Genomic DNA, 25,975 nt, shown 5'->3' with positions numbered 1-25,975 from the left:
GGGACTACACTACTGGCCATTAAAACTGCTACACCAAGAAGAAAAGCAGATGATAAACGGGTATTCATTGGACAAATATATTACACTAAAAGTGACATGTGATTACATTTTCACGCAATTTCGGTGCATAGATCCTGAGAAATCAGTACCCAGAACAACCACCTCTGGCCGTAATAACGGCCTAGATACAACTGGACATTGAGTCAAACAGAGCTTGGATGGGGTGTACAGGTACAGCTGCCCATGCAGCTTCAACACGATACCACAGTTCATCAAGAGTAGTGACTGGCGTATTGCGAAGAGCCAGTTGCTCGGCCACCATTGACCAGACGTTTTCAATTGATGAGAGATCTGGAAAATGTGCTGGCCAGGACAGCAGTCGAACATTTTCTGTGTCCAGAAAGGCCCGTACAGGACCTGCGACATGTGGTCGTGCATTATCCCACTGAAATGTAGGGTTTCGCAGGGATCGAATCAAGGGTAGAGCCACGGGTCGTAACGCATCTGAAATGTAACGTCCACTGTTCAATGTGCCGTCAATGCGAACAAGAGGTGACCGAGACGTGTGACCAATGGCACCCCATACCATCACGTCAGGTGATACGCCAGTATGGCGATGACGAATACATGCTTCCAACGTGCGTTCACCGCGATGTCGCCAAACACGGATGCGACCATCATGATGCTGTAAACAGAACCTGGATTCATCCGAAAAAATGACTTTTTGCCATTCGTGCACCTAGGTTCGTCGTTGAGTACACCATCGCAGGCGCTCCTGCCTGTGATGCAGCGTCAAGGGTAACCGCAGCCATGCTCTCCGAGCTGATAGTCCATGCTACTGCAAACGTCGTCGAACTGTTCGTGCAGATGGTTGTCGTCTTGCAAACGTCCCCATCTGCTGACTCAGCGATCGAGACGTGGCTGCACGATCCGTTACAGCCATGTGGATAAGATGGCTGTCATCTCGACTGCTAGTGATACGAGGCCGTTGGGATCCAACAAGGCGTTTCGTATTACCCTCCTGAACCCACCGATTCCATATTCTGCTAACAGTCATTGGATCTCGACCAACGCGAGCAGCAATGTCGCGATACGATAAACCGCAATCGCGATAGGCTACAATCCGAGCTTTATCAAAGTCGGAAACGTGATGGTACGCATTTCTCCTCCTTACACGAGCAATCACAACAACGTTGCACCAGGCAACGCCAGTCAACTGCTGTTTGTATATGAGAAATCGGTTGGAAACTTTCCTTATGTCAGCACGTTGTAGGTGCTCTGAAAAGCTAATCATTTTCATATCACAGCATCTTCTTCGTGGCGGTAAATTTCGCGTCTGTAGCACGTCATCCTCGTGGTGTAGCAATTTTAATGGCCAGTAGTGTATGTTGACAAACTGCTATGAAAAAGGGACACCTGAGGGGTTGAAATTAGAGTTGCAAGGAAACAATTTTGTCATTAACATTATGTGAGATCGCTGGGAACGAGTTTCGTCTTCTGGCTATACTGTCTGGTATATGGCACTGTGGCGGAATGCGTTGTATTGGCCAGGAGGGTCACCAAGGGTATTACCTACCCAAAATGTAACTTACCTTAATGCCATCCTCAACCCTGAAATTATGCATTCTTTAGACAAATTTATCGATTCACAGCACGAGAAAATTTTAATGGAGCAGATGTCCTAAATTTTGAAAGAAATCGCCAACACAGCATTATATCGACAAGTATTTCAGGTACCAGTTGTGGCGTGTTTGTGCTAGGTATCTGCATAGTTAATTACTGGAATAAACACAGACGTTTACGGTCTACAGATCCACTGGCACAGTTGAAATTAAGTCGTTAGCACGAATGGGCCGAAGGAACAGCTGATGGAAGCAAAACTACTATATTTAAGTAGTATAAAAATTAGATTAACGATTGTATTTTATTAATGTTCTGGAAACTGCACTTTAAGAGCAAGCTCATATACTAGTGCATAAGGAAGAAGCCCATGTGAAACAGATCATGATAATAGCCGGGTATTGTCATCTGCACGAGACGGAATTCCGTTGGTTAAGAGTACATTTAAGGGAAGGCTCGTCTTGGAAGATTATGAACCAATGTTTCGAAAGAGGGAAGGCCTACTGCACCAAGAAAAAGGTCAGCGCCCGAACTATACATTTTTTAAGGTTTTTCAGTCGCGACCAGGCAGTAGAGGCCGGCTCGGCCGACGTTGCTAATGGAGTAAGCCATTGACAGTATTGTTGCCATTGCTTCAAAACACTCTGTCCAGACGGGATTTGCGACACCGGTCACGGCCGAGGCGCATAGAACTGCTAACGCCGTAACTCAGGGTGAGCATCAGTGAAGTGTTTTCAAATAACTTCCGGGAATTCAGCCAGGTAACACATTCAGCGACTGTCGATATTTCGGCGGGAGAACACCCCGCCATTTTCAAGGCAAACTGCAAAGGACAGGCGGCGTACATGCAAATTTAAAACCTCGGTTCTCGGACTGAAGCAGGAAAGATAACACACACACTGAACACTAGTGCCACCAATGATGACCAAAGTCAGAGCTGTCGATAGTGAGACTATGAATTCGCAGGTGAGGTAGCATTGACTCCGTCCCTCTGTTTTTTGACAAGGGAGAGAGCCGGATTCCAAACAGAGTTTAAACAGAAACCTCCATCCCTGTTAACGAGGTTGCTCGCTAATTTAATCTCAACTGCCTGCCTTATAACACTGTCCCAATAGCTGGACGTGCATGTCAGTATCTCGGTGTTATTATATAACATGGGGTGACCAATATCCAAGCAATGTTCGGCAATAGCAGATCTACTTGGCTGCTGTCATCGTGTGTGCCGTTTATGCTCACAAGGGAACCTCCCCATCGCACCCCCCTCAGATTTAGTTATAAGTTGGCACAGTGGATAGGCCTTGAAAAACTGAACACAAATCAATCGAGAAAACAGGAAGAAGTTGTGTGGAACTATGAAAAAATAAGCAAAATATACAAACTGAGTTGTCTATGCGCAAGATATGCAACATCTAGGATAATCTGAGTCCACGAGCGCCGTGGTCCCGTGGTTAGCGTGAGCAGCTGTGGAACGAAAGGTCAACGGTTCAAGTCCGCGCTCGAGTTAAAATTTTTAATTTCTTATTTTCGCAAAGTTATGATCTGTCCGTTCGTTCATTGAAATCTCTGTTCACTGTAATAAGTTTAGTGTCTGTGTTTTGCGACCGCACCGCAAAACCGTGCGATTAGTAGACGAAAGGACGTGCGTCTCCAATGGGAACCGAAAACATTTGATCGCAAGGTCATAGGTCAACCGATTCCTCCACAGGAAAACATGTCTGATATATTCTATACGACACTGGTTAAGGCATGTGCGTCACATGACAGGAATATGTTGTCGACCCACCTACCTTGTACACTTGGCAAATGGGTAAAAAGATTCTTTTACCTTGCCCGATTTAGGTTTTCTTGTGGATGTGATAATCACTCCCAAAAAAGTGATGAAAACATAAGAGTTTGTCACATAAAGTGAAAATAAAATATTAAACTTTTCACTGGAGGCAGGACTTGAACCAAGGACCTTTCGTTCCGCAGTTGCTCACACTAACCACGGGACCACTGCGCTCCTGAGATCGCGCTATCCTTGATGTTGCCTATCTTGCGTATGGACTACTCAAATTGTATATTTTACTTATTTTTTCATAGTTCCACACACATTCTTCCTGTTTTCTCGATTGATCTGTGTTCAGTTTTTCAAGGCCTATCCACTGTGCCAACTTATAACTAAATCTGAGCGGGGTGCGATGGGGAGGTTCCCTTGTCAGTACATCGGTCCTCCACGGTCCTGATAGAGTCAGTGCTACCTCACCTGCGAATTCATAGTCTCACTATCGACAGCTCTGACTTTGGTCATCATTGGTGGCACTAGTGCTCAGTGTGTGTGTTATCTTTCCTGCTTCAGTCCGAGAACCGAAGTTTTAAATTTGCATATACGCCGCCTGTCCGTTGCAGTTTGCCTTGAAAATGGCGGGGTGTTCTCCCGCCGAAATAACGGCGGTCGCTGAAAGTGTTACCTGGCTGAATTCCCGGAAGTTATTTGAAAGTTGTATACGCCAGGAGAAACTCAGGTCTCATCAGTGAAGTAATATTACACTTGTGTGTTACGTACAAACTCACACATCGCAAGTTTAACTAGACCTGGCAACCCGTGCTCGGTGCAGAGCGAACTAGAAAAGGCTGACAGCAGCACAAACACATGAAAACCCATTCATCCTCCCTCCTCCCCCCCCTCCCCCGCCAGTAGGACTACATAAGAAGCATAGCTATAAGGGTATAAATAATCGAGCGTAGGGGCTCAAGGTATTTAGTCGTGCCACCATTCTGTCTGCATCTTGAACCAAAGAGAATGAAAGGCTTTCGAGTTAGAGAGAGTAATGGTCTTTTGTGTTTCAAACAAAGCACGGCTAATCCTCGGTGACGATGATCTGCTGGCTGCCTGCCCCCTGATTAACTCGTCAAGTTCCAGCACGACGCTCGCCATATCCGAGCTGGGGCGGCTGCATGTGGTTCTACAGCGTGGGACTTGGGCAATGTCACCGTTGCGCAGAGCTGGATTGCGGCCAATCGCCAACGCCCTTGCAGCGTAGACGTCTTCGGCCATCGTCCTGGTAGTACGTTGGGAATGACTGGGGCACTGCCGCCCGGCATCAAACAAGTAAGGTCACACCCAATCGCTCGACATGAGAATCACGAGTACACGCTTTGGAGGATCTGGGTGGCCGCGCTTGTTCTTCACAGCTGGCGTATACACACGGCACCACGGTAGCTGCCGGCCGCCACCCAGGTCAACGGGCATCACAGGCCCATTCAGCAGTCGGCTGCATTCACACACACACACACACACACACACACACATATACACACACACACACACACACACACACACACACACGGTGCTGCCCCCCTTCTAGCAGCCGAGTACCGCAAGTCTCTAGAGGAACGGAAGGTTCCAAATGATGGGAAAAGAGCACAGGTAGTCCCAGTCTTCAAGAAGGGTCGTCGAGCAGATGTGCAAAACTATAGACCTATATCTCTGACATTGATCTGTTGTAGAATTTTAGAACATGTTTTTTGCTCGCGTATCATGTCATTTCTGGAATCCCAGAATCTACTCTGTAGGACTCAATATGGATCCCGGAAACAGCGATCGTGTCAGATCCAACTCGCTTTATTTGTTCAGGAGACCCAGAAAATATTAGATACAGGCTCCCAAGTAGATGCTATTTTCCTTGACTTCCGGAAGGCGTTCGATACAGTTCCGCACTGTCGCCTGGTAAACAAAGTAAGAGCCTACGGAATATCAGACCATCTGTGTGGCTGGATTGAAGAGTTTTTAGCAAACAGAACACAGCCTGTTGTTCTCAATCGAGAGACGTCTAGAGACGTTAAAGTAACCCCTGGCGTGCCACAGGGGAGTGTTATGGGACCGTTGCTTTTCACAATATATGTAAATGACCTAGTATATAGTGTCGGAAGTTCCATGCGGCTTTTCGCGGATAATGCTGTAGTATACAGAGAAGTTGCAGCATGAGAAAATTGCAGCGAAATGCAGGCAGATCTGCAGCAGATAGGCACTTGGTGCAGGGAGTGGCAACTGGCCCTTAACATAGACAAATGTAATGTATTGCGAATACATAGAAAGAAGGATCCTTTATTGTATGATTATATTATAGCGGAACAAATACTGCTAGCAGTTACTTCTGTAAAATATCTGGGAGTATGCATGCGGTACGATTGAAGTGGAATGATCATATAAAATTAATTGTTGGTAAGGCAGGTGCCAGGTTGAGATTCATTGGGAGAGTCCTTAGAAAATGTAGTCCATCAACAAATGAGGTGGCTTACAAAACACTCGTTCGACCTATACTTGAGTATTGCTCATCAGTGTAAGATCCGTACCAGGTCGGGTTGACAGAGGAGATAGAGAAGATCCAAAGAAGAGCGGCACGTTTCGTCACAGAGTTATTTGGAAACCGTGATAGCGTTACGGAGATGTTTAGTAAACTCAAGTGGCAGACCCTGCAAGAAAGGCGCTCTGCATCGCGGTGTAGCTTGCTGTCCAGGTTTCGAGAGGGTGCGTTTCTGGATAAGGTATCGAATATATTGCTTCCTCCCACTTATACCTCCAGAGGAGATCACGAATGTAAAATTAGAGAGATTCGAGCGCGCACGGAGGCTTTCCGGCAGTCGTTCTTCCCGCGAACCATACGCGACTGGAACAGGAAAGGTAGGTAATGACAGTGGCACGTAAAGTGCCCTCCGCCACACACCATTGCGGAGTATAAATGTAGATGTAGTAGATGTAGATAGCTGGCCGGAGTACTGTATGAGGCTACTTGAATGAACACACCCCAGCGTGAATCTGCCCTCTCCCTCATCATTTCTCCCACCCACCCTGACGCATAGCGGCCCGGAATAGGCCAGGTTCTTACACTACTAAGAACCATGTACCACCTCTTTGTAAGGTCCAGAGACCATCGTCAATCGGAGTGACTTCAGTATGGTTATTGCCTTTGAATTAAAATGTAATATCTGTTCGTCTCATTGCGTATTTTTTTCAGTTACCTTCTATACTAGATGTAGTGTTGTCCGAAGAGCTAAGTTCCACGGCAAGATTGGTATCTCGCGACGAAACCACAAGTAAACAAGGTTGTTACCAGAAGCAGCGACTGATGGGAGACGGTGGCGTACAAGCGCTCAGAAGAGTTCCCATACGCCAACGCATTAGCTCGATTACTTCCGTCTGAGCGCAGTCAGTAATCACCGCCGAAGACGACAGCATCGCCTCTCTAATCTCTAACTTCGTGTGCTGAAACCGCATACGAGGCTCAATGCCATGACCGCACGGAAGAAGGGAGCTGTCACTCCTTGGCGATTTCCCCTTGACGAGAGGCCGAGAAGGAAAGTCGCAAGCGTACTCTTTATAATCTATGTTTCGCAATCTGTGTTAGGTACAGCTACTTACCTCACATGATTTATTGGCATTTCTCTTCCACTTCAGTTTGTTTTTCTTCGTCACTACCGTTGGCACCACGGTGGCGTGTGGAGAAATCTTTGGGTTGAGAGCCAGTAGGTTCTGAAATGATAAATTATGTTTTTACAGTTTCAAAGTGTACTAAGACAAGAAAATAGTGTACCTGATGTTACAAAAGTGAAATTTTAAAATAACAACTAAGACGTGCATTAGTGGTATCAGAAGTTATCACAGTAAATAAATTTTGTGCTAAAGCATACTCCGCAGCAGATTTTTGAAAAATTTGCTCTTACCAGCAAAATGTCTTGCTGTCGATTATTGAAAATACTGCTATTTTTGTTTAATCCGTTATTCATTAGAGAATGTAAAGAGAATAAACACTTCCTTTGGCAACAGAGAATAATAGAGAATATAAACAGCATACGAGTACATACTCCATTTGACAACAGAGAATTATGTTGTTCTGGTCTTCAGTCCAAAGGCTGGTTTGATGCATCTCTCCATGCTACTGTATCCTGTGCAAGCCTCTTCATCTCCGAGTAACTACTGTAACCTACATTCTTCTGAATCTGCTTAGTGTATTCATCTCTTTGTCTGCCTCTACGATTTTTACTCTCTACGCTTCCCTCCAATACTAAATTAGTAATCCCTTGATCCCTTTTGTAGTCACGTTGCGCCACATATTCTTCTTCTCCCCAATTCTATTCAGTATCTTCAAATGGTTAAAATGGCTCTAAGCACTATGGGACTTAACATCTGAGGTCATCAGTACCCTAGACTTAGAACTACTTAAACCTAACTAACCTAAGGACATCACACACATCCATGCCCGAGGCAGGATTCGAACCTGCGACCGTAGCAGCAGCGCGGTTCCGGACTGAAGCGCCTAGAACCGCTCGGCCACAGCGACCGGTTATTCAGTATCTCCTCATTAGTTACGTGATCTACCCATCTAATCTTCAGCAGTCCTCTATAGCCCACATTTCGAGAGCTTCTATTCTCTTCTTGTGTAAACTGTTTATCGTGCATGTTTCACTTCCATACATCGTTACACTCGATACAAATACTTTCAGAAAAGACTTCCTCGTATTATACAGAAATTGTGAAAAGTTCTGTGTATTCACTAACTCTGGCATAAGAAAACTTTGAATACGGCTATGAAAACTGGAGGTATCGCTGTTGTTTTGTTTGTTTATATGAAAACACTGTTGAAACTGAATCTTGCAGAACAATTACCTGGTTACTGCTCTGCGAGTAAGGAACTACAACACAAGTGCATGTTGACTGAATATTGAGTGATTACTTTGCTTTTCCAGGCAAGCCCAGAAATTGGAACATAAGACTAACATTGTGGTATGACAAAACGCAAGATACTTAACCATGAAGAATTAACTTCAAAGATTAATATACACATACATGTAGTAGCACTTGCTATCACAGTTTAATCGGAATGTGATAACAATTTTTTGCTCAATCCCGTTAACAGTGGACAGTATTTTCATTATAAAAGAAAAATCGCCTTGGTCCAAGGTGTTGCACGTATGAAGTTCAAGAGTTAAAGCCTAAAGATTTAAAAAGCGAATAAAGCTTCACACAATTATTTTGCGATAATGTGACAGTAAGGCGTCAAAACGTCAAATCGCAGACATTGGTGATTAACTTGCACCTTAAAGTATCAGCAGCTACGGCAGTACAAATATGCAGAATATGCATAACATAAAGCTATGAGCCGTAAGCCATTTTACACGTCTGGATCTGCACATATACTTCGTAAGCCATTATACAATACATTTCGCACTAATGTTAGTGTGTTTTTGTCCTCTTCCAACGATCTATTGATGGAGGGGAAAACGACGAACTACATAGCTGCGTTGGTGCCTAAATCATTCTTATCTTTCATCAGCTCTACTCGAGATACAGGGTGATGAGAGTAAGCTGATAGCACAGACCTCTTCGAATAAACATTTCTCTTAATTTACCCAACAGCGCTGCTTGAAAGGAACCCAAACGCTGGAACACTACTTTAGAATTGATCGCAGTAGCGTCTAGTATGCGTTTTCCTTTAAGAAAGCACTGTACTTTCACAGAAGCCTCTCAGTTCATTTCACTCTTCAATATGCCTTGCCCAATACTTATTTTACGTGTTCGTTCTATTTGATGTTACTTCCAGCACTACTCCTAAATACTGATAAGGTTGGCATAATCGGCTAGTGTGGGGTACTCCTGTTCTTATAGGCATTATCTTACACTTATCGATATTTAAAGAGAGCTGCGAACAATTAAATAGTGATTAAACCACATCTTATAAGTAATGTATGTATGTTGAGACCGCCTCTATAGCTCTGTGGTCACCTTGTCTGATTGCTATCCGGAGGATCCCGGTACGCTTCGCGGTATTGTAAGTAGGCTGTTTATGTTTTCTCTATGTAAGTAGGCTGTTTATGTTTTCTTATTGGCAATGTTACGTAGCGCTCAATATGAAAATCACTGGCTGTGCTGTGTGCAGTCTGTGGCTGCTTTGCATTGTTGTCTGCCATTGTTGTGTTGGGCAGCGGCAGCTGGATGTGAACAGCGCGTAGCGTTGCGCAGTTGGAGGTGAGCCGCCAGCAGTGGTGGATGTGGGGAGAGAGATGGCGGAGATTTGTAATTTGTCATGAACTGATATATATATTATGACTTGTGATGATATTAAGGTAAATACATTGTTTGTTCTCTATTAATATCTTTCATTTGCTAACTATCCTTATCAGTAGTTAGTGCCTTCAGTAGTTTGAATCTTTTATTTAGCTGGCAGTAGTGGCGCTCGCTGTATTGCAGTAGCTTGAGTAGCGAAGATTTTTGTGAGGTAAGTGATTTGTGAAACTTATAGGTTAATGTTAGTCAGGGCCATTCTTTTGTAGGGATTTTTGAAAGTCAGATTGCGTTGCGCTAAAAAAAAAATATTGTGTGTCAGTTTAAGCACAGTCATGTATAATTGTTGAAGGGGGACGTTTCATATGTCGACCCTTAGCCTAGGATACCTCACTGGAATCTTCTGATTTTTTCTTGTAGTTTGTGTATTTAGTGTAGCTTTTGTTTATTGCTAGCGCGTAATTGTAGAGAGAATCCCCTTTGTAGTTGTAGCCTTTCATTGTTGTACAGTAAAACAGTTGTGGCATGCATATAGATTTGCACCAAGTATTTCGCAGCTACGCTTGCAATTAAATAGATATTATTTTCAGTGCTATGTTAATGTGTTCTTCTATTTTTGCACTTCAAATTGTGCTTTTCTGTGTTATCGTGTGAAATATTGTGACAATTATGGCGTGCGAAAAACGTAACACTAGGCTCCAAAGTAAATTGAGAAATGATAGTGACGACGAGCGTAGCTTGCCAGCACCACTGGGTAATGAATTAACTAATGTTCAAAGTAGTAATTTGGTAACTGTGCACAGGGAAATGGAGCGGGCGGCAAACAATGGTGTAGACAGTGAAACAGGTAGTGAACAGGGAAGCGTTATCGATCGATTGGTCGGCAACAGCTCGCCTCAGGAATCGGGAATGACAGAACAAAATATTGCAAATACTGCAGACTCAGGTTTTGGGTTCTCACCGTTTTCTCAAATGAGTCAAGACACATTTTCCGCTTGTCAAAATGTGAATGTTGCCGGTGCAAATTCACTGCCGAAAAGCACTGAGGAACATGTTTCAGACACCAGTGCATTGTTATTACAATTAATGCAACAAATGGGACAAAAGCTTGAAAAGTTAGATACAATGGAACAAAATCAGAGACAAACACAGCAAAAGTTAGACACAGTGGAACAAAATCTTCAAAAGTTAGACACAATGGAACAACACCAGAGACAAACACAGCAACAGTTAGACGCAATGGGACAAAATCTTCAAAAGTTAGACACCACACTTGAACAAACACGTGAAGATTTAACTAGTGAGTTACATAACATTGAATCGAAATGTCAAAAAGTCTGTAATGACATAAAAACACAAATTTGTGAGCATTTTCAACCCATTTTTTCGCGGCATGAAAATGTATTACAGAATCACGAAGCAGCCATAAAAGAACTGCAAACCATTGTTCATGAAAATCACAACACCTTGCAACCTAAAATTGACTCAGTTGCATCTACCGATTCGGTTACGCAACTTGCAAAAACTCAGGAAAACTTAAAGGACACAGTAGATACGATTTCAACACAAATGGACACTCTGAAACTTGGTTCAGAAAAACACTCTGAGGAAATGTGTTCACTATCGGAGAAAGTAGCCGAACTTTCGGATAAGGTCACTAACTTATCTACAAAGGTAGATGATGATCTGAATGACACAAGACCTGTAGCCTTCACTGACACAGAAGAGTATGAACAAATTAGAAAATTCAAACAGAATCAAAATCAAATCAATACACAGTACAAAAGAGAAATCCGAGAAGTACAAGATCAGCTGACACAGGTAATACAAGAATTACGTATTTCAGAGGATACTCGCGCCCCAATACGGGAAGAGGGACACAGAAATACGGAACAGCCACAAAATAATAACACAGGGCATTTCGGAAGTTATGAAAGAAATTGGCAATGTGCACCGAATTTTGAGATGCAACGGCCGACACGACCTAACAATGACCGATATGCGACTCGGCGACATGATGATTTTGACTATAAGCTGTTCATTACTACACGTAAATTCAAAACATTTAAGAATTCTGGCAACGACATTCATCCACAAGCATGGCTCCATCAATTCTCTCATTGTTTTCCTCCCAACTGGTCGTTAGAACACAGATTAGAATTCATGTGTGGCTATTTAGAGAATGAACCAGCTGTAAGAATGCGATCGGTCATTCACGATTGCCACAGTGAAGGAGAATTTTACCATGCCTTCCTCACAGCATATTGGTCTCAAGCTACACAAGACCGTGAAAAACATAGCATCATGATGATGAAACACTTTGAACAATCTGAATTTTCCAGTCTTGTGAAATATTTTGAAGACATGTTGCATAAGAATCAGTATCTTTCAAACCCATACAGCCCCTCAGAACTCATCCGCATTTGCTTACTCAAATTGCCTGAACATTTACGACATATTATTTTAGCAGGACGTTGCAAAGACGACATTGAAGCATTTCAGGGACTCTTACAAGAATTAGAAATTGACACAGACAGTCGCGGGATGCGAAAACAGGAAAACAATCACTACAGGACACATCCGTCACCATTCCGTGACGACAGAAACAATAACTGGACACGACAAGTCTATTTTTACAACGCAAATCGTGACCAAAACAGACACCACCCATATGACAACCACTGGCAGAGTAATAATAGTTACAGAGAAAGATCGCATTTCCGTAGTAATGAATATGACAGAGACAATCATAGAAACAGACAATATGGTAACCAGAACTGTTATTATCAAGGGAGACAGAATAATTTCAGACGCAACGGTCCAGCGCGCAGTTACGATTCAGGGAGAAATTCTCCACCACATGACCGACAAGAAAGAAACTACAGGAACTACCGACATGACGACAGACGATATAATCATAACGATAGACGTGAATTTCATCAGAACTGGCGGGACTCTAACAGAGCTGGGCCCTCTCGGCAAGGCGAATTTGTAGAAGTTAGGTCTCCTAATCCCAATAACGACGCGCGCCAACAAAGAGGCAGACAATGACTCGCGCCGCAGGCAGCCACCTGCGCCGGCTGGCTCAGGAAAAAATAACATAGACGCTAACATTAAGAAAAATTCCAGTATTCTTTAACGACGTATACCACATGATAATTGCGTTGAAGTTGAAACTCTGCGTACTAGGAAGAGTAAAGGTTTACACCATATTTCACATATAAAACCGTTTGTTGAAAGATAATCTGCTTTTTAACTTTGTCTTTGCCATAAAACTTTTCACTTCACATTTCTAGTATGCTTTGTCAGATTTAGAATCTGTTAACATGTAAGAATGTTTGAAGTTAAATATCCAGTCTAGAACCTAGGGAACATTTTTAAACAGAAATTACGAATGCATTGTTATAATGAACAGACGACACAGCGTTGTATTTGTACATTCTTGCTTGTTAGTTGCACGATTACGTAACGACTATCAGGCTTACATACTTAGGACACATACTGGTACTGCTAATGAGATTTTAATGCAACATTTTGGTTTACTTGAAAATACATTCTGGGTTTAATGTACTTTCTGTGAGATACCAGACGACACAGTGGTTAGTTTAAGTGACAACTACACGGTTTTATCACGACGCTTCTAATGAGTGACAATTTACAATGTTGCTTTTGTAGTGTTCTGTTTTATTTCTGCACAGTTTTTCTGTTTTATTCTGCAAAGTAAAACATGTTTTAGTAGTAACTTTTGTGGTATAGCTACAATGAGATTGCCTTTTCCGTAGCACAACAATACGTTACAGCACAGTACTTTCTTCATCATGGCAATAAGCGTAATAACTAAGATATCTATACATAAAGCATTTCACTTTTGTTTATCATGAGGTAAGTACATTGACTTCTGCAGAGCTTAGCTTTCGGAGGACGATAAGTACGACACTTCCACAGAATTATCTTACAGCAAGACGCACATTTAGCGCTACAGGACACGCATTTGAGTGATTAATTTTGTACTTAAAACATTTATTGTTAAAGATATTTGAAGTACAATGATACAAAGGTTTTCAGTGATACATTTCATTTCATTGCTGTAATCTGTAACACCTGAGGGTATAATTACATTAATCCTCAGGGGGGTACATGCTTACTTTGTGTACCATGTGTGTGGCAACCACAAGGAACCCTAGCTAATATGGTATTTGCTTATACAACTTTACACATCGGTACCATATTTCTCTAACACACAAATTACACAGCTGTCTGATTATTTACCTGAGAGAGACAAGCATTTATTTTATTACATCACTGACAGGCGTTTACGTAATTACACCGTTGGATAACTTCACACTTACAAAATTGTATGTTGTTTGTACTTTGTGAACTGTTCATATATTTTCGGAACCATTGTGATACTATGAGAGCTTTGAATGATGTATTTGGTATGGATTCATGATTTTTAAAGTACGTTTGAGGCAGATGACACTTTTGACATGAGCAGACAATTTTTTTAATTATTGGAGGAAGCTACGACGATTTTGAGATTTGACTGAGGTGTTATGATGTTATTTTTACGACGACGATGTGTATTATGCTGTTGAGGTATGTTTATGATCAATAAGCTGATGCTATATGAGGAATTTGGTTATGCTATGTATTTATTATGATGAAATATTGAAGTGCCGTCGCAAGATTGACGTGTCGACGAATATATATATGTGTAATAAGGTAAGGAGTAATGAATAGTGATTAGGGACTCTGACTTATGGAAAAGGATGTTGGAAACCAAGAATCATACTTTAGAATTATGAAATGTGTGTACATGTGTGAATCATGTGTGAATGTATCACAATGCCACTGAAAATTTGTTTGGACACTGTTATATTCATAGGATTTTGTTTCTACAGATTTGCAACGCTAATTCTTGACCTGTGAAATATTTTTATGTGAGAATGTCACTGTAGCGGAAACTGCTGTCGTAAATATTTCCGTAAGAAAGTTAAGTGACCACCTGCACGTAATGCGTTGTGGGCACGCAGCTGTGTCTAATACCTGGAGAACAAGCCATTAGGGTGTGCCTTTCCGGAAGCACAAGTAGGAAAAAAAAAAAAGAAAAAAAGGCAGGCCTTTATCCTCGCCATTAACATTCCTTTAGAGAAAATATTACAAATGCGACACCCTCATTACTTCCATTAACCTTGCTATTGACATTCCTTTGTAGAAAGCATCGCAAATATTACACGCTCATTGCCTGAAAACATATGATTACTCGTACTTTGTGCTAATTACTGAAATGCTTATGAATTGATGGGAAATATTCGTACATCTGCACACCTGATTATGACAAGTGTCTTTCTATGAGAGTTGAGAGCTACTGACTTACGAAATGCCACATGACTATTGAATGATATTTTTATGCTTTGGTTTGCGTAATTGCTTATTTCATTTGAAATCTGTTTTCCAGCTGTGTTGCAGCATTGCTTTTATAAAATGAAATGCCTTTGCTAATGTGAACACTTTCTGTCAACAGATCTATTAAATAATAATTTTGTGATCCACATTCTTCAAAAAAGGTGCACTTGGAAAGGAAAGAACAATAAGAAGGGACTAGTAACAGTAACTGCATACATAATTTTCTTTTCAAGTTCATGGAAATATTTTTTTTATAATAAGTTGTTGTGGTGCACCACTTTAATTTACATAGACATTAAGATGTGAATATACACTTCCCTTATCTGCATTGTTGTTTTTACTGTAATATCTTTTCTGCTTGAGCTTTGTCATGTATAGATATAAGTTTTATATTTTTTATATTTTTTATATTTGCTGCTGCTGTTTGCCAGGCATAGTGCTACTGAATTTTAAATTGTGTTACTCTGTTAAGCTAGTTTTACTACTGACTTATTTTTCTTGCTACTGTACATTGGCTCATATTAGTTGTAATGTAGATTTGCTTGGTAATTTAGATTTACTGTAGCTTGCTTTGCGATTTTCCATTTTTTTTCATTGCTGTTTATATTAGTTGTTTTATGTGCTGCTGCATTGCCTCGTCCCTTAGTTTAGCATCTGAGCTCAGTAGATTTAAGTTAGCTGAAGAGGGGTAGACTATATAAGAAACTGACTATGGAGAGTAGGTAAAGAATGCGTTGCGAAGTTATATGAAACAGACTTGGGCCAAAATGAGTATTGTGCACTGAGAAATAATTATATTAAAAAAAAATATGAATAGAATACAGAAAGCAGGTATAGATAGGACTTTTGGGAATAATGATGAATGAAGGGAGATCTCCAAGAAGCAAAGAAAGTTTTGTTTGCAATATACTGCAATGAAACAAACCCTGTCCTTTCCTTTTGTGTTATCCCACTATATGTTTGTGTTCCCTTGTGTATTTGTGTTTTTCCTGTCTTTATGTGTGTAGCTAATACGATTTATGTTGTAGAATTTTTCTAGTACTAAGCTATATTCACTATGATGAGGAATACTGTTATCCTCGAATATAATTGGCATTAATAATATGTTATTTACCTTATAAATATGCTTACACATTATTAATTCTGTTTTGTTTCAATGTTCATGTGTGAAATTAATGTTTCGAAAACTATTCTCATTATTTTATATATTTACTTATGTCATAATTCCTGTAACTCTGATGGATATGTTATTTCGATTCTTTTGTAAAGCCTGTATTGCTACAAATGTTATCTGTATTATTATGTTTTTAATGATTTTTTCTGTATCTTTGTAATTGTATTCTTGTGTTATAAAATTGTAATTGTCATCATTCATCATATTATTAACTTGTAAGTTACATTTCACTGCACACATTTCTGTTGGTCATAGTATGTGGACAATATGTGAGAAGTAGGGACTGTTAGTGTTTGCATGTGTGTTAATAATTCAGCAAGGGACTGGATAACAGCATTGCTGGTTCTAAGGACAATTCCAAAAACTTTGTGAGTGCACAAGTGGTGGTTATGGACTTGCTATATCATCCGCAAGACTCTTCAATGGTGATTGTGCACCTGCACAGTCACAACAGATGGCTGCTGGCTATCTCTACAAGGACTACAGTGGGTCTGCATCTTTGATGACCCACCAGTACCATTATCTCTACAAGGACTACAGTGGGTCTGCATCTATGATGACCCACCAACGCCATTATTTCTACAAGGACTACAGTGGGTCTGCATCTTTGATGACCCACCAATACCATTATCTCTACAAGGACTACAGTGGGTCTGCACCTCTGGTGGCCCACCAATACCACAATCTCTACCAGGACTCCAGTGGGTCTGCTCTGTGATGACCTAACTACCAATATTCTTCAAAACGTCGACTGACTCTGCTGTGGGTTTACTCTGTTGTGGCCCATTACCTGTCTGCATGTCGAGTCAGCACTGTCTTTCTGTTGGAAGGACAACACTACTTCTTCAAGACTGCATGGAAATCCACTACTTCTGTGTGCATTTTCTTTTACTGCTCAGACTTCGAGAAAAACTCTGCATTTTTACTGTGATGAACAATCTGGACTATCTTTATGGACTGTGAGAAATTTTTAGCTTTTGACCAACATTGTATCAATAAGTGTGTGCATTTGATATCTTTGTTATTGCAATTATGAAAAATTTTTTCAAATCTGTATTGGCCACTGCCCAACCCAATTTGTAAAATTTTTTGTGGGGAGCATGGGGGCTATGTAAGTAGGCTGTTTATGTTTTCTCTATGTAAGTAGGCTGTTTATGTTTTCTTATTGGCAATGTTACGTAGCGCTCAATATGAAAATCACTGGCTGTGCTGTGTGCAGTCTGTGGCTGCTTTGCATTGTTGTCTGCCATTGTTGTGTTGGGCAGCGGCAGCTGGATGTGAACAGCGCGTAGCGTTGCGCAGTTGGAGGTGAGCCGCCAGCAGTGGTGGATGTGGGGAGAGAGATGGCGGAGATTTGTAATTTGTCATGAACTGATATATATATTATGACTTGTGATGATATTAAGGTAAATACATTGTTTGTTCTCTATTAATATCTTTCATTTGCTAACTATCCTTATCAGTAGTTAGTGCCTTCAGTAGTTTGAATCTTTTATTTAGCTGGCAGTAGTGGCGCTCGCTGTATTGCAGTAGCTTGAGTAGCGAAGATTTTTGTGAGGTAAGTGATTTGTGAAACTTATAGGTTAATGTTAGTCAGGGCCATTCTTTTGTAGGGATTTTTGAAAGTCAGATTGCGTTGCGCTAAAAAAAAAAATTGTGTGTCAGTTTAAGCACAGTCATGTATAATTGTTCTAAGGGGACGTTTCAGTATTACAGGGATTTTTTTCTCGGTCTGTGGCTGGGATGGGGTACATTCAGCCTCGAGATGGCAACTGAGGAGCTACTTGAGTGAGAAGTAGCGGTTCCAACGTCTAAGAGGCTGCCAACGACCTGGAGAGTGGTGTGCTGATCCCACATCCCTCTATACACCAGTGTGAAGGGATGACGCGGTGGCCGGTCGCTACTGAATATACTGAGTACACGAAGCTTTAGGTCTGTACTCAGAAATTTAAAGTCTTATTACACTTTCTTAGGGTTCAAATGGCTCTGAGCACTTTGTGGCCGAGCGGTTCTAGGCGCTTCAGTCTGGAACCGCGCGACCGCTACGGTCGCAGGTTCGAATCCTGCCTCGGGCATGGCTGTGTGTGATGTCCTTAGGTTAGTTAGGCTTAAGTAGTTCTAAGTTATAGGGGACTGATGACCTCAGGTGTTAAGTCCCATAGTGCTCAGAGCCATTTGAACCATTGTTTGAGCACTATGGGACATAACTTCTGAGGTCATCAGTCCCCTAGAACTTAGAACTACTTAAACCTAACTAACCTAAGGACATCACACACATCCACGCCCGACGTAGGATTCGAACCTGCGACCGTAGCGGTCATGCGGTTCCAGACTGTAGCGCCTAGAACCGCTCAGCCACCCAGGCCGGCGCACTTTCTTAGGGCACACCACATGTTTTACTTCCGTTTCAGTTGAATATCCGCCGTGTAGTATAACGTGCACTGAGATGACAAAAGTCATGGGATAGCGATGTGCACAAAAACAGATGGCACTAGCATCGCGTACACATAGTACAAAAAGGCAGAGCATTGACGAAACTGTCATTTGTACTCAACCGATTCACGTGAAAAGGTTTCCGACGCCAGTACCGCTACGTGACGGAAATAACAGATTTTGAACGCGGAATGGTGGTTGGAGGTAGACGCAAGGGACATTTCATTTTGGAAATCGTTAGGAAATTCAATATATAGAATTCCACAGTGTCAAGAGTGTGCCGAGAACACAAAATTTTAGGCATTACCTCTCGCCACCGACAACACAGTCACCGACGGCCCTCACTTAGCTACCGAGAGCAGCGGCGTTTGTGTAGAGTTATCAGTGTTAACAGGCAAGCAACACCGTGTGAAATAAGAGCAGAAATAATGTGGGACGTACGACGAACGTATCCGTTAGGGCAGTCCGGCGAAATTTGGCGTTAATAGGATAGAAGCAGACGACCGACGTAGGTGCCTTTGCTAACAGCATGACATCGCCTGCAACGCCTCTCCTGGGTTCGTTACCATGTCGCTTGGCCCCTACGACGGACAACCGTGTCCTGGTCAAATGAGTCCCGATTTCAATTGGTAAGAGCTGATGGTAGGGTTCGAGTGTGGCTCGGACCCCACGATGCCATGGACTCAGGTTGTTAACAAGGCACTGTCGAGTTGGAGGTGGCTCCATAGTGCTTTGGGTGTATTTACATGGAATGGACTGGGTCCTCTGGATGTTCGGCTACTTGGAGACCATTTGCAGCCATTCATGGACTTCATGTTCCCAGATAACGCTGGAATGTTTGTGGATGACAATGCACCATGTCACGGGCCACAGTTGTTCGTGATGGGTTTGAAGAACATTCTGGACAATTCGAGTGAATGGTTTGGCCACCTAGATCGTCTGTCATGGATCCCATCGTACGTTTATGGGACATAGTCGAGAGGTCAGTTCGTTCACAAAATCCTGCACCGGAAATATGGCAGTAGGGCTCAGTACTTCTGCAGGGGACTTCCAATGACTTGTTGAGTCCACGCGACGTGGAGTTGCTGCATTACGTCGAGCAAAAAGAGATCCGACACAATATTAGAAGGTATCCCACGATTTTTATCACGTCAGTGTCTTACGAATTAGTCAGACATTCGTCGAGTCAATTGCACGTCTGCGACGATACCCCGTATGATCCTATCTTGGATTATGGTGTAAAATATGACACAGTGTGGAACGTCTTTCAGAAATCTAGCAAAACGGAATCTATTTGTTCACCTGCATCTACTCTTTGCAAGATTTCATGTATGAATAAGACCGTGTTCATTACTTGAGAGAAGCTCCTTTTCCAGCATGAACGCCATAAATGCTGAGATTAGAATAATTTCTAGGATACTGCAGCAGATGGACATCTGCATTATCGGTATGTAATTATGTGAAGCCATTATTTTACTTTTAATGAACAGAGGAGTGACCTGCTTTCTTTTCAAGTCATGCACCATTCTTCTCTGCGCAAGAGGAAACGGGATAATTCCGCAGCGTATTAAGTATAAAATCTCACTGGAATTTCAACTGGATCTGGTGCCCCGTCAGCGTTGAGTAGTGTTAACTGTTTTTCAATACCAGAGGTTCTTTGTATATGTCTTATATTCGGGAGTCTGTGTGGCAGTGAAACATTGGCGCAATATCACTGCCATGTGTAAATACATTTTCAAATGTGGAATTTCGCATATCTGCTTTCTTCCTGCTGTCTTTAGTTTCATCAGCAGACGAACCCACGATAGATTAAATGAAAGGTTTACATACAACCAAACCTTCTTAAGATTTCCTGTCAGATTTTCCACCACTATTTAACTGTGGAAATAACTGTAGGCTTCGCCTGTGACCATTCTTACGCATGCAAGAGTTCCCATTATGTTTTCCCTATCAGCTTACCTGAAATATCTTTCGAAGCGAGACTGTAGTTTCCGGAACATTGTCCGCATGGTGGTATTAAACCAAGATAGGTCTTTGTTAATTTACTTGGTACCACGACTTATACCGTTTTTCAGCTTTAACCGCAATTTTATTACGTATACGGATCTGAATTTGATCAGTTCACCTTTTAGATAGGTTGTTAGCGACTGTCTATCACTTCGAGTAAACAGAAATACTTTTCCAGATTACTTGATGACATTTATGCCTTCGTTACTGTAATACCAAGAAGGTAACTAATTCCAATCTTACTTGTAACACTTTCGAAACATCCAACCTGTTTGTGACCAGGAGGACTAAAATATTTCTGTCACGTGTTGCCCTTGTTTGGCAATGTATTCAGTATTACTTAGCAATACTGTTTTGTCTTTACTACCAATAATGTATGCATAGTTTTCCCAGTCGCTACTGGGCAGGTTAAAGTCACCACTTGCTACTACCGTATGCTCAGATGTTTCCGTGCTATAGTGTTCATGGTATCTTAGAATGCCAGTATTGTTCGTTGCCCTTGATGCTGGTGCATAAATTACATGCCCAAGAAACATTTCTGAAATATTTTTTGTGCTGTTCTTTGTCATTGACGAATATCAGAAACAAATGTTGGCGAATGTGTTACACTGAAGCAGTCTCACATTAAGTCTGTCCGGATAGGACCAATCGTCATCTCTTAGCCGCGCACCCCCTTTTCACAACATTCTATTAGGTTCCTAGGGTTTTTCATGTCAGTCGGACAGTCTAATGAAACTGCCTCAAGTACATGAAGACATGCTGCTTCAAAAAAAAAAAAAAAAAAAAGAAGAAGAAGGAAACAGTTGTGCGTCCAACCAACAGGAAGGTTATTAACGATACAGCACTAGAACATGTGCACAAGGATGACCGTGGTCTTGCTGACAGAACCATTCCATCATTCGCCTGAAGTGATTTAAGAGAACTGAGGAAACCAAACCCTGTGTATAATAACCTCTGCAGACTTTCTGGGCCGTGACTGTTTCTTCAAGTGACAAAAATGCTTTAATGTATCCGTTACTTTTTATTGTCACTTCTTGATTGCATCTATGCGCTTCAAAAGCATGTCCTCCATTGCAGGTGCCTTTGCACAGAATCGTATTCACGCAGTGACTGCTACATGGAGATCAATTATTATTTGTTCTCCTGTTGCCATGTGGTGTGTTCGGTCGTGCACTATCATTTTGGTGATTAGATACATTGACTTTACGAAAACCACGGCACTCATTGTTTAAAAAAATGAAATGTCGTTATGATACCTTACGTACTCGTTATACACGGAAATGACTCCTTCGTAGTACGAACACAGAAAATTTTCACATAGACCGTACACGCTTACGTAATTTCTGTAAGTACTGTAGTTCAGCTTTTAATGATAAACTTTGGTCGTACGTTTGAAATGTCAGCAGACACCGTTACCTGAAAGGTGAATCGAAGGTTCCAAACAGTGCCCGTCATGTGGTTTTCTCCAGTGCTACTGAAGTTGAGGACGAGTTAACGATTTGACCATAGGCAAGTGAATCTCTTTCCAACTGCATTCACGTAGCACAGAGATTAACGTACGTATACTGCTACACCGCCGTAGTCATTCGTCATGTATAACTATATGACACTTCCGCTACTTCTTAGAAAGAGTGTTATCAATATTTCGAAGCACAGATATGCGACAAGTTTCGAAAATTCTGAGGAGCTACGAATCTGTAACGAAAAATATGTCACTACATTGCATCCAACAAAACAGAACGGAACAGCGAAATGTCTTAGAAGTGCGTACGTTACAAGCAGCAACAGCCTTTCCTGTCACAGATAAACAGATATTTTATGAAACTGTACAAATAATTGCCAATCAATATCACTCGCCCGATTTAACAAAGTCAAAAATTTAATTTTCTTTTTGCGAATAGCAACGATTTATGAGTGTTTCTTACCTTAATGTTAGTAAATATGTGTTCGCCTCCTGGTTTCAGTAATCAGAGACCAAATGTAATTGTTACTTTCCTTCTTAGCTACAAGAATAGGTATTTGTTGCTTCGTTTACGAACTTTTTTTTCTTCATTTTAGTGCAATCGTGATCATATATAGTAAATCTTTTTACAGCCTTATGATAATTTCAGAGAAGCAATTCACCTTTACATAAAAAGGTTTTCTGCGAAGTGAAGGCTCTTTTCTCACTTACACGTCAGTTAAACTTGTTAACTATGCAATAAACTAACTTTGAACATAAAGAAACATACTAGAAATAATTTGAACATAAAGAGATTTAAGAGGAAAATAACGCTGTGAAAGTAAAGGTACGCGGTATTCCGTAGACACCAAGCTTTAGGGGTGGTATGGATTTGAGATGAAGTGTAACGAACACACAAAACTGCTAGCAAAGAGTCCCCTATGGCCTCCTTGGAGCTCTGCTATCATTATACAGGGTGGTCAGGAACAGTCTGAAAAGCTTGCAAGTGTGTTGCAGGGTAGGCTGTGCTGAGAAATAATTGTTAAGAAAATAATTTGATACGTTACGCCTTTTCCGAGTTAATTAGCATTGAAGTCAGCCAATCAGGTCACTGTGGGCGCACTTTCAAGCGACAGGCCGGAGATGGTGTCGCCAAAAGTGTTCTTCGTTTGGTTTCCTAAAACCGAACAAGGGAGCGAAACAAAAATTGGACATGGGGCGGTTCTGACGATCGAGTCTAAAGGCTAAAGGCCTTGCAGTCTCGTGCGCTGACGTCTACGTATGAGACCAACTGACACTAAGATTATCTGTCGGGTCACTTGAATTTGCGCGCACAACGACCTGATTGGGTAAGTAAAATGTTAATTAACTCGGAAACGGCACAATGTAGTGAACTTTTTTTTCTTAACATTGTTTCTCAGCACAACTTCAAAAAATGGTTCAAATGGCTCCGAGCACTATGGGACTCAACATCTTAGGTCATAAGTCCCCTAGAACTTAGAACTACTTAAACCTAACTAACCTAAGGACATCACACACACCCATGCCCGAGGCAGGATTCGAACCTGCGACCGTAGCAGCCTCGCGGTTCCGGACTGCAGCGCCAGAACCGCACGGCCACCGCGGCCGGTCAGCACAACTGACCCTGAAATATCCTTACAAGTTCTTCAGACTGTTTCTGACCAGCCTGTTTAACTGTCAGTGACTTATTGAGTCCATGCCACGCCAAGCTGCTGCATTGCGCCGGGCAAAATGAGATCGAACACGATATTAGGAGGTATCCCATGCCCTTCGTCAGCTCAGTTTGTAGTATTGTAATTTATTTGTCCAGAGATCACATTTACAATGATACTGTATTTGTCACCTTAAGGCAAGGGAAAACATCCGTAATACAAAAACAGCAGTATTCGTTTCGGAGAGTACCCTGTACCACTATTTGTCATTTCCGCTCCTGTTCCACTCGCAAATAGAGCGAGGAAAAATGACTATCTGTACGCCACAATATGAGCCCTAATTTCTTGGTCCTTACGCGCGATGTGTGTTGGCGGCAGCAGAATCGTTCGGCAGTCAGCTGCAAATGCCGGTTCTCTAAATTTTCTCAATAGTGTGTGTCACGAAAAGAAAACCGCCTTCCCTCCAGCGATTCCCATTTGAGTTCCCCAAGCATCTTCGTTGACACGTTTTGTTCGAACCTACCGGTAACAAATCCAGCCCTCCTCTGAATTGCTTCGATGTCTCCCTTCAATCCGACCTGGTACGGATCCCAAACACTCGAGTAGTACTCAAGAATAGGTCGCACCAGCTTCCTATATGCGTTTTCCTTTACAGGTGAACGATTCTTTCCAAAAATTCTCCCAAGACACCGAAGTTGACCATTTGCCCTCCCTACCACAGTTTTCACACGCTCATTCCACCTCATATCTCTTACACCCAGATATTTAAAGGACTTGACTGTGTCACGCTAGACACTAGTAATACTGTATCCGAACATTACAGGATTGTTATTCCTACTCATCCCCATTAACTTACATTTTCCACATTTAGGGCTAGTTGCCATTCATCATACTAACTGGAAATTTTGTCTAAGTCGTCTTGTATCTTCCTACAGTCACTCAACATCGACACCTTACCGTACATCACGGCATCATCAGCAAACAACCGCAGACTGCTGCCCACCCTGGCCGCCAAACCATTTATGTACATAGAGAACAACAGCTGTCCTATCACACTATAAATATGTGTGTGTACTGTGGCCAATGTGTACAATGTGCGCAATGAGTAGTGGAAGGATATTAACGACTGTTGTAACATTGCTATAGAAGCACATCGGACCTCCAGGATACAGCTCGCTGATACCGTGTAATACTGCCTCTGGTGATCAAAACGGACTTCGTCCGACAAGGAAGAGAGTTGACAAGTTTCTTCAGGCATGCCGTACCCTGCTGAAGTCACTCATTGATGATTAGATCCCGTAGAGCTACCACGTTGCGGGGAGGTTCATTGCTATGTTTCGCCAGCTGTTCCAAATCGCCCCACACATTTTCTGTGGGATTAAGTTTGAGTGGTTTAGCGGATCAGTCGAGGTGCGTTAGGGTACCCTGTAATCGTCACCACAGGAACGTATGCTTCGAACCGAGCGAGGTGGTGCAGTGGTTAGACACTGGACTCGCATTCGGGAGGACGACGGTTCAATCCCGCGTCCGGCCATCCTGATTTGGGTTTTCCGTGATTTCCCTAAATCACTCCAGGCAAATGCCGGGATGGTTCCTCTGAAAGGGCACGGCCGACGTCCTTCCCCATCCTTCCCTAATCCGATGAGACCGATGACCACGCTGTCTGGTCTCCTTCCCCAAAACAACCAACCAACGTATGCTTCGAGCCCTGTAAGGCGACTGTTGTCATCATCTGTTCACAACATACTCATCACGAAGCTGTAGGAGGAAGAACAACATTCTATCACCCAGAATGTTGAATTAAACATCGCGGCTCCTTTCCAGGGTAACCAGATTTAGTGGGCCATACTCATGATACGAAAACACACCCCAAAAATCACAGAATCACCTCTGGTCTGAACCACAGCATCTACACACTACGGCTTTACCGCCTCGTGAGGCACTTGCTGACATCACGTCTTACATCATTTGAAAAAGAGTTAAATCGCAGTTTGCCCGATCACACTACACGCCTCCAGGTAACTACCGTACAGTAGCTATGTTGTCTGGCCCATTCACGGCGTGCAGCTTCATGTGCTGCTGTAAGTAAACCATATTGCGAGGTGCCCGACTCCAAATGACCGTTGCACACAGTTCCCTTCGTAATGTTTGCTCGGGAGCTGGTTGAGTTGGCTCTGCGT

At 42.2% G+C, this 25,975-nt stretch overlaps 1 protein-coding gene across 1 annotated transcript in view; it reads right to left on the bottom strand.

The window, feature by feature from the left end:
- LOC124721738 (dihydropyrimidine dehydrogenase [NADP(+)]) overlaps positions 1–25,975 on the bottom strand; it is a 295,913-nt gene that overhangs the window by 235,359 nt on the left and 34,579 nt on the right. The window contains exon 2 of the mRNA XM_047246840.1: positions 7,022–7,132. Coding sequence (XP_047102796.1) covers positions 7,022–7,132 — 111 coding nt within the window. The remainder of the gene's footprint in view (positions 1–7,021; positions 7,133–25,975) is intronic.

The sequence above is a fragment of the Schistocerca piceifrons genome, chromosome X (genome assembly GCF_021461385.2).
Source record: "Schistocerca piceifrons isolate TAMUIC-IGC-003096 chromosome X, iqSchPice1.1, whole genome shotgun sequence".
Classification (NCBI taxonomy): domain Eukaryota; kingdom Metazoa; phylum Arthropoda; class Insecta; order Orthoptera; family Acrididae; genus Schistocerca; species Schistocerca piceifrons.
Note: the sequence above shows the minus strand (reverse complement) of the source record. Positions and strands in the feature narration are given on the sequence as shown.